Source organism: Phasianus colchicus, chromosome Z (genome assembly GCF_987193195.1).
Source record: "Phasianus colchicus chromosome Z, bPhaCol1.hap1.1, whole genome shotgun sequence".
In the NCBI taxonomy this organism is placed as follows: domain Eukaryota; kingdom Metazoa; phylum Chordata; class Aves; order Galliformes; family Phasianidae; genus Phasianus; species Phasianus colchicus.
In genome coordinates this window covers 13,236,151-13,246,068 of record NC_143476.1, presented here as the reverse complement: position 1 = coordinate 13,246,068, position 9,918 = coordinate 13,236,151, and the positions used below count along the sequence as shown (strand labels likewise).

Genomic DNA, 9,918 nt, shown 5'->3' with positions numbered 1-9,918 from the left:
GCACAGCAAGCAGAAGGGAAGCATTGCTGGACATGGTGCACACCAGGGGTTACGACAGGAGGCGGTCAGGGCTGCAGTGACCATGCCCTCCTTGAGCTTGTGATCTCAAGGAATGCGGGCCTGGCAGGAAGCAAAGGTGGAGCCTGAACTTCAGGAGAGCCAGCTGCAGGCTGTTCCAGGAATTCTTGGACGAGATCCTCTGGACAACTGTTTGTAGGGGCAAAGGGATGAAAAAGAGCTGGTCACTTTCTCAGAAAAAAACTTGCTCAGGTTGCACGCTGAGCTGCCTGACGTTGGCCAGGGGGAGCTTCTCCTGCCGCAGTGTGCTGATGACAGGTCTGGAGATGATCTGCAGGGCCAGTTCGTAGATGGGAGCCAGGAAAGGACATGATGGGAGGAGAGAGGTGTTAAGCAACATCCAAGGCATCAAAATGCATCAGAAAGCCCTGAAAAGCATCACAAAGCCACAGCCAGGAAGCTTGGGAGTATCATGAGCAGCATCCAGGATGCGAGAGATTATTTGCTACCATGCCAAATGGTAGCAGAGCTCCCCCTGCAGACATCCCAAAGCCAGATAAAACAGGAACAAACCCGGAGCTGTGCTGCACGCACCGCACAGCCGCAGCATTGCAAGCTGGGGTGCCTTGCTGTGTGCTGCATTCATCCCAGTCCGTGTGAATGAAGACTCTGGAGGCAGTCAAGGCGTTGATTGAGCACGAGTGTGCTTTTATTATTAAATAAAGGACAGGAGGGTGTGAGAGGTCCACGGTGAAGATGGGACTCATCCTGTCTTGTCATGGAGAGAGTGGCTCAGAGCTCTCAGTGCTGCTGTCCGGTGCCTGGGACTGGAGGCCTGATTGAAAGTCCCCCTGCAAGAGGCTCTGCTCCTCCTCACTGATGCTGACCTGCTCCTGCATGGAGGTGCTGCTGTCGGGGCACTCACACTGTGCTTGGGATGGGCTGCACTGCAGGGAATCATGGTTACAATCCAGGCTGGTGACTGTGGTGTCTTGCAGGCCCAGGTCAGCAACTTCAGCAGAGCCAGGTGTAATGAGAGCATGGACTTCGATGAGCTCCTTCTCTCCATTAATGATATCAGATGGAAGGCTGCTGTTGGAACTGCAGCAATTTGTGCTTCCTAAGAGATCTCCACTGATCGAAGCACAGAGAGCCTCCTTGCTACTTGCCCTGGATCTTATGGCTTGACAAGGGCTCGATTCACCTAGAAAGGATACACAGGGGTTAGTGTCAAACTTTCACAAGCTGAATTACGACAGTGGTTCTTGATCAGGGGTGAAGATTTAGGCAGGGGACTGAATGCTAGAAGGAGATAGAAGTGCACTGCAAGCTTGAATTCGATGTTCCTGAAAAGCAGGGATTTGGAAGCTGCATTTGCACCCTTACCTGCCAGGACTACCACTGCTGTTTCTGAGGGCTGCCTGGCATTGCGCTGCAGTTGGCGTTTGCTCCCAGAGGATGGCTTCCTGAGCCTGAAGCAGCAACACCAACTGCTAGCTGGTGATTCCTCAGTCTTTCTGGGTGGATTTTGCCTGGAGAGAGAAAACAGCCAATGCTGTGAGTCGTGCGTGGTGCAGGGTGAGGGAAGAGCAGCACTGAGCTCTTGGCAGCAGTTGCTTGTTCCTAGCACTGCCTGGTTTCTGCAGAAAAACAGAAAAACCCACCCAAACAATGATGCTAGGTGGTGGAAAAGAAAGTCCTCTTTACCTGTCAGATGGAAAGTTGATGATGGTGTGGAATTTGCCCTGCCCAGCTGCAGGGCTTTCTTCCACTTCAATGTCCCGGCTGCTCTCTGTCACAGGGGGAGAGCTGCTGTGGCCTCGCCTCTGTGCCTGTGCCTCCTCCAGGCTGAGCAGCTTTGTGGCAGCAGAAGAGACCCCCACAGACTTGGGCCCTGGGAGAGAATTGTGCCCTGTCAGGGAAAACCACAGGTAAGAGCGAGGATCAGAAAGCAGCAGCACAGCCACCACAGTTCTGGGGGAGGTGCTGTATTTTTCTCAGGCTTGCTTATCCGTGCCACTGGAAGAAGAGGAGCTCAAGATAACCATGTGGGCAGAGGTCAGTTTATGGCAAAGGACACGGTCATCATTAAGAGCAGCTTACTGTATCAAAATAGGCAAGGAAAAACCCAAGGAAATGGGGGCAGGGAACTGAGAAAGCTTCGCTGCCACACTTGCATCAAAGTTCTCCTGCATGCAAACCATAATAATGATGGTTTCCTCCTTGTGAAGTTTGGGCTTGGACATTCTCAGCATCCAGCAACAGGATGCCATACCCTAATGGAAGCCCAGAGGTCTGCTGTCCCCTTGATGGTAAAAGAGTATCTCAAAGGTCTTGGAGGAGGCCTGCATTTGGTCAAGGTGTCAGGTCAAGATCAAGCTAATGGAGGAAGACACTCACCTGCTGCATCTGCAATGTCTGCTCTGGATTTGGAGCAGAAGAGGACGTCGGTGTGGTTGATGATGAATTCCACCACATCCGACTGTGTCTGCAGCTCCATGCAGGCAGCTCTTCCGCTGGCGCAGGCAGACTCGTTCTGCTGTGATCTGTAGAAAAGGCAGATTTTAGAAGTCATTTCTCCAAGACCGTTTCCCCGAGTCTGAATTGTTGCAGCCAAAAGCTGTCAGCTGAGGCTCTGCAGAATTCCGCAGTGGGCAATCAGTGATGCCACTGCAGAAATTCCCCTGGATGATCAAGGACACGTCAGTCCCATCTCAACAAGACTGCAGAAATTGTCACCTAGACATTGTGCCCGTGGGGTTGGAGAACAGCCCAGGCTCCTGCTCTTCTGTCAGCCACAGATTTTACAGGAGAAGAGCACATTTGATGGAGAAAAAGAGAGGACTGCTTTTCTTAACTGGAGAACAGAGGAAGTGTTGAAACAGAACCAGAAGTTTACCTTAAGAGGTTTGGAGCCCACACAATGGCTAGGTTCTTGGCATGCATGTTTGTGATGGTGGAGCTCCCAGCCAGACACGCCAAGTGTCTCATCAGGAACTCCAGTGTCCTGGAAAACAAGAGAGGCAAACGTTCAGCACCAACGAGCATGCCGTGCTGCAATTCAGAAAGACAAAGTCTGGAACCACATCGTTGCCCTCTGCAATGCAGCAGGGCTGAGCTCAGCAGGCTGAGGGCAGCACTGACCTGTAGTGAGGAGCGGGCAGCTGCTGGATGACGTCCTGCATTCTGAGCAGCCGCTCCTCCTCTGTAGCGGCACCAACAGCATCCTGGAGTAGTGCAGAAAGGGAGCGAGACACCAATCAGGCTAGTACACCACTGCGAGTAAACCTCGTGGGGCTGACAGCAAAAGGGCCTCCGAGCTGGGGCACTGCTGCAGCCATCTGCCAAGAGGCCCAGGAAGAGGGAAATGAAAGACGTGGCCTTGTGCTTACCGAGAACTTGCCGTACAGCTGGTGGGTGAGCAGAGGGTTCGGGAGCTCCCTGAAGTACATCTTGCAGAGGGAGCTCACGCTGTGAATGTCACGGACGGTGAGCTCAGGAATCTGCTCCGACTCAAATTCCTGCCTGGAGAGAGGGATGCAAACCCGGTTGAGCGAGAGGAAGGCAAGCCCAAAGCCACACCAGATGCACTCAGGCTGTGTCAGTCGCAGCACTCTTACCGCAGTCTCTGGATGTTGGACGCGACGCCGGACAGGCGGTATATCCCCTGCACCACGCCGTGCTGCTCAATGAACTCAGCGCAGCTCTGGAGGACCTGGGGGACTGAAGAACACGTGCCAGCCGTCAGTGGAGCTCCTGATTCAATCGTGCTGCAGGCTGTGCTTCACATCCCATCCACTAAGCCCAGCCAGGCTTGGCTGAAGCAAATACAGATGTGCTTGTCTCTTAGGAGCATCCGCCTCACTTTATCCTTCAGCCATCAACTCCCATTACACGTGTCTCCACGGCTATCAGCCTGCCCCCTGCTAGATATGAGCTCCCTTTCATCTTCTTTAGATGCCCAGCAGAGGAAGATCTCAGGAATGGGCAGCTCCTTACCATCACGACCGGAGTGGAGAAGATGCTCTCCCAGGTCACCGCCAAACACCCTTTCCTTCTCCACCTCCCGCTCGGTCGGTTTCTTTGGGCGGGCCTTCACCAAGGAACGAAGGAAGGTGAGGATCTTACTGCGTTTCTTGGGCACTGCACAACAAAAGGAAGAAACCAGGTCATTTCAGGTCTGGCTCCGTTGGACGAGGCCGAGCACAGCACATTCTACAGAGCACGTCAGAACGGGAAGAACATTACCAACCAGTACATACAAAAAGGGATTTTCCCCATCTCTGGAGGATCCCAAGGCCAGGCTGGATGGGGCCCTGGGCAGCCTGATCTAGTCTCACATTAAATGTGGGGGCTGGGAGACCATCCTCAGGCAGGAGGGTTGGAGCATGATGATCTCCGAAATCCCTTCCATCCCAAGCCATTCTATGAAGATTCTATAGTTTCCCCAAGTCCAATCATAAACACAGGAGGATTGGGCCAAATCCCTGCCCCATGGTATGCATGAAGGATCATCAATCCAGATGACAATGTGGGATGGATAAAGGAGGTATTAAGCACGGAACCACACCAAAAAAGACTTCATTTTGCTTCCCGACACCATCAAATGTAACATCCATACCTGGCTTTGGCACTGAGTTGATGAGTGCCTCAGGAATGTTCTTATTAATGAGTTCCACACACTCCCCTGGGAAAAATCCAACCTGTAACAAGAAGAAAAGAGAGGCCAACTATTGCATGCAGCATTTCTCAGATCTGAACTGTTAAACCAAAAGCCACGTAACATTTCCCTCGGAACGTGCTTGCCTGACGTTCCATAAGACTATCCAGCAGAAAATGGCTATAGTTCACAGCATAAAGGTAATAATTTTTCAACATTAGCAGCCAAAGGCAAGGTCCTCTGACACCGACACAGGGAAACTGTTTATGTCCTTTAGGCATCCTGAGCAGGCAGAGCAGCTCTAAGCTGAGATTTCTGCCTTTACTGAAGTTGCACTCTCCAGTCTGAAGCTTGTGCCTACCTGGAAGCCGAGCTTGCCTCTCCACCAGGGGGTCAGCTCCTTTGGTGGCATGTCGATGACACAGATGATGTCTCCCACCTGCAAGAGATTGCAACGTCAATCCCAGCTTCAGCACGGCTGGGAGGAAAGCACAGCTCAAATGACTGCATTCTTCTGCACTGCCCAACATCGCCGAGCATTAAAGCACTTGCACCAGTGCAGCTCTGAAGGCATTTGCCATTGTAAAATTGAACAACAAGGAACGCCTTGAACTGCTTACCTCAAAAGAGAGTTCATCCGCTGCCTGGGCAACGTATCTCTTAATAGCATGGGCAGCAGCAATAGCTGGAACATTCACAGGTGCCACCTCATGGTCCAGCAGGGGCTTCCCCTTGTTCTCAGCCTGAAACAGAGAGCACAGGCCACGGTGAGGAGCTGGGAACCAACAAGGAGGACTTCAAGGTGAGGAGCACATCTGCAGAGAAAGCTGCAGGAAATGCACTCGGTCCTTATCATGGGCACTTCAGAAGGAACTGCAAGTCTAATAACGGCTGTTTCTCTCCCTGGTGTGCAGCAGGCACACGCCAGCAAAGATGCATCTCTCCCCACCCAGACTAATCAGCAATGGCACTGACGCAGACAGGTGGCCTTGTCCATTTTGCCCCCACCTTTCCTGCGCTCTTTGTGCAGGAAGGCTGACTGTTTAAGATGCTAGGAGACCGTGAAGAGGGAAACCAAAGCTACGGCTGCAGTTACAAGGTGCAAACAGTGCCATTGCAAGCACCAAGCAGCTCTCTTGAGCAGTCCAACCAACAGCAAGTCCAAACAGAGCAGAGAATGATTGTTGTTTCTGCAGCCATTTCAAGGGAAAAGTCCGTAGAGGACAAACACCACAACCGAGATGGCTCTGGTACTTTGATAAACTTGCCACGCTTGCACTACTGTCTTGCCACAGAGGAGCTCTCTTGGAAAGCAGGAGAGCACATCTGCGGCTCACTCTGCTGGCTGCAGTCAGGGAACAAAGACCAATCAGAGCTTCATACTCTACCTCTGTCCATGCCAGGTCAGGCCCACAGCTGATCTCGCTGCACGCCACAGCCATCAGCGTAGGTGTGACAAGCTGGAACTGAAAAGAAACACACTTTTATCTTCTCTGTTCACATCTCTGCTGTGCTCCCTACAGCTGTCGGGCACACTCACACAGCCCAAGCACGCCTGCTGGTGTCCCTGGTGATGCTGTGCAGCTCTGCACAAGCTGGGGCTGGGACTCTTTGCCTAAGGGATTGGGTTCCTAAGACCAGCTGGTCACAGCACCACAGACAGCATCCTTCTGAGGGCTGAGCTGCAGAGCACGTGGAGAAAACCCACACGTGACCAGCGTCCCATCAAAGCTGGATGAGGCTGTGTTACTAAACACGGGGCGTCACGGGCTGCTAAAGCATGTGGGGGGACAAACCATGGCAGGTACCTGGCAAGAGATCAGAACGAGGGAGACAAATGCCTTGAATCCGCAGCCGTTCCTTGTCACTTTGCTCTGATCTTCCACGAGCAAAAGCTGCAGCAGGGAAGCAGGCAGAGGGTGGAGAGAGGAGAGAGAAAGAGCAGGTCAGTTTGTTTCCATGGTTTAGCAAAGACTACGAGGAAAAAACCAAAATCTGCCCTCCCTCAACTTAAAAACTTAAGTTTTCAACTTAAAACCATTTCCCCTTGTCCTGCTGATATCTACCCTTTCAAAGAGTTGATTCCCCTCCTCTTTTTAGGCTCCCTTTAGGTACTGAAGGCTGCCATGAGGTCACCCCAAAGCCTTCATTTCTCCAGGCTGAACAAGCCCAGCTCCCTCAGCCTGTCTTTGCAGGGGAGGTGCTCCTGTCCCCTGATCATCTCTGTGGCTCGCCTCTGGACCCTCTCCAACAGCTCCCTGTCTTTCTGGACACTGTACTGCAGCTGGGGCCTCACAAGAGCAGAGCAGGGGGGGACGATCACCTCCCTGTCCCTCATGGCCACCCCTCTGCTGATGGAGATAATGTGATCCTATGAGCTCCGCCAGCCAGCAGTTCTCAGCACTCACTGTCCCCCCGTCTCTCCCACACTGTCTCAGCTTACCTACAAGGTGCTGCACAGGACGGTGTGAAGACAAAGGGACGCAGTCGGTGCACAAGTGCAACAAGCGAGCTGCTCAGTCAGAGCTCCAGCGCTCCAATGAAGGGACGCAGCACGCACTGCTCCTCCCCTCATTCTAGCCCTTATGACATCACTGAGGGCCACCAGGCTGCTCCACCACGACGGACAGGGTGGGGAGGCAAGACCAGTCACAAGGGCAGAAGATTCCAACAGCCCAGCCCAACGTTCTGGAATCAGAGGCTGCTTGGAATTCTACCCCAGCCAAATCCTGGAGAAGCTGGCACGGGGTCGTCATGACCAAAGCGCAGGACCTGGTGCTTGCTCTTGTTGAGCCTCGCACAACTGGCCTCAGTGCATCCCTCTGGAGGGCCTTCCTGCCCTCAGCCAGATGGACGCTTCCTCCCAGCAGCGTACCTTGCAGTGCTGGGCCCATGTCAAATCCACACTAGAGTGGCTTTTGTTACATTCAAGGGCATGTTGCAGCACCCATCTATTTCACCTGGAAGGAAATAAAGCAGGAGATGGGAGAAACACAGAACTACTGCCAGACTGCTTTATCCCTTTCTCAGCCCAACTTCCTTTGCCTCATCCCCTACCCCAACTCCTGGATGATGCCCACAGGCTGACAGTTGGATCTCAAGTCCATAGGACTCCTTTCACAGGGCTCCATCAAAAAGGCTGTCACACTTGTTCCGTACACTCACACTGACCCAGCAGTGGTATCACAGTCACTTAACACACACACAGCAACCAAACCCCGAGCATGCACATCCCTTCCTGCGTGACTGCAGCCCACAGCTCCCCTTCACACCTCCGTGGATCTCTGGTGTTTTACACTGATGCAGCCTCGCTGCAGCTCCGTGGCTGTCACACAAGGCCTGCAGGACCTCTTTCTCTGCAAACCCCGTCTGCAGGCATTGGTTCACGAGGTTCACCTCCTGCCCTCCTGAGCAAAAACAAGCACTAAGAACAAGAGCAAAGCACGCTGGACTTGACCTGGCTGGATCCCCAACCCTCAGTCCTGTCAGACGGACCCTGGTGTGGAGACTCATCCCCAAAGCCTGGCTGGACATCAGCACAGGCATCATTCTTCAAACGCCCCATCCAAGCAGCAAGGGATCAAAGCGTTGGCACAGCTGAAACAGAAATGCTGTGTGAGTTTCCTGTTAGCACTGAGCAGGAACAAATCTACCGCTGAGCAGCAGGATGTGAGACAAGCAGCAGAAGACACCCAACCTGCAGAACCAGCTCGTTTGGGGTCGGTCCAGATGTTTGTCTGCTCCCTTCCCTGGCCCAGGCCAAGCTTGTGAGCTGCTCCTCCTTTGTGCAGGGGGAAATGGTGCAGATGCCATGTGGTGGCTATGCACAGCATGCCTTGGACTTGCTTTTCCACTCTCCATCTGCCATTAGCAAACAGCATCTCCAGCCTCCAGAGATCACTGAGTCCAACCCCTGCACAACAGTGAAAAAAAAGATATGATAAGGGGTACTTAAAGCACAGCATCTGTAATCAGATCAGACTCCTGCACTGTGAAGACTTCCATGAGTATTCCTGCAGAGTGCATCACTTAGTCTCTCTTTAGCCTTGTGTTCATGGTTTTCCTGTAAGAGCTTGTCTAAACACTGCCTATAATCGTGGTTATGCTAGAAGCATTTGGATTTATTGATCCTCAGTGTGATTTCAATAACAAATCCAGATGCTTTTTTGTTAGGGACAGCTTTCAATTTCTCAACTGAAATTTCAATATTGCATTAGGTGTTGACAACCACGGGGCTGCAGTACAGAGAATTACAGGAAGATTGATTTCTCCATCTCCATGCTCCTAGACATTTATGATTACAGTGATGTAGTTATATACAAAGTTGCAAGATACCAAAGCTAGAATAACCTCTTGGTGCAGCAGGATGTCTGGAGCCCAAGTGCAGAGTCTCAGTGTTGCAAAGCCTTGAAGAGGTGCACCGTATGTGCTGGGGCTGATGACACAGACACTGGAGCAAGGCCAGTGTGATGTTAGAAACTTGACCAGCAGCTGATCTGTTGTCAGCCATTTCTGGACACAAACGGGATCTGGTCGACTTAGGACATGACCTTTGGGCTGGAGAGCAACTCCCCGAGGAATCACACAGCCACTGCAGACCGTTGGCAAGAACCCCATACCAAAACAGCTCATCTGCAATCAGTTTTTAATCTGTGCAGCAGTGATTGGAACAGGCGCACGCTCTCTGGAAGTGCAGGAATGTGCACAAGTGGAATGTACATCACCTGTGTGCTCCAGCTCTTCTGTGTGCATGCTAGGAGCAGTGATCCCCCTGCACCCAGGGCTGCAATAAAGTCCTGTTGGGTTTCTAACCTGCCAACCAGCAGCCCAGGCTGCCCAGAGTCACATCCAGCCTGGCCTTGGATGCCTGCAGGGATGGGGCATCCACAGCCTCCCTGGGCAACCTGTTCCAGTGCCTCACCACCCTCTGGCTGAAAAACTTCCTCCTCACATCCAACCTAAACCTCAACACCCCCCGTCTCAGTTTAAAGCCATTCCCCACTTGTCCCATCACTATCCACCCTCCAAAACAAAACACCTCGGCTGTTCAACACTGAAAGAGCAAAATAACCCACAGCTCTTACTTCCACTGTATGCATTTAATTCCAAACTTAAGGTCACAGGTTAATTACTCATGTGATCCTTCCTGACAGAAGAACTACTCGTAGTGATGTGTAGGAGTAAGGAACAGTTTGAAAAGGTCATGGACATATTAGAACTTGCAGCATTTATCTTAATAG

The 9,918-nt window shown here is 52.2% G+C and overlaps 1 protein-coding gene across 1 annotated transcript; it reads right to left on the bottom strand.

Moving 5' to 3' along the window:
* Positions 1–756: 756 nt before the first annotated feature.
* Positions 757–4,095, bottom strand: LOC149912589 (rho GTPase-activating protein 32-like). The gene is made up of 9 exons (XM_090131903.1): positions 4,018–4,095; positions 3,639–3,741; positions 3,411–3,543; positions 3,163–3,245; positions 2,918–3,025; positions 2,419–2,564; positions 1,726–1,930; positions 1,405–1,550; positions 757–1,222 (listed from the first exon to the last, which is right to left on the bottom strand). Exons 3-9 carry the CDS (start codon positions 3,468–3,470, stop codon positions 795–797), a joined length of 1,176 nt encoding a protein of 391 aa, XP_089988029.1. The 5' UTR covers positions 3,471–3,543; positions 3,639–3,741; positions 4,018–4,095; the 3' UTR covers positions 757–794.
* Between the last annotated feature and the right edge of the window lie 5,823 nt (positions 4,096–9,918).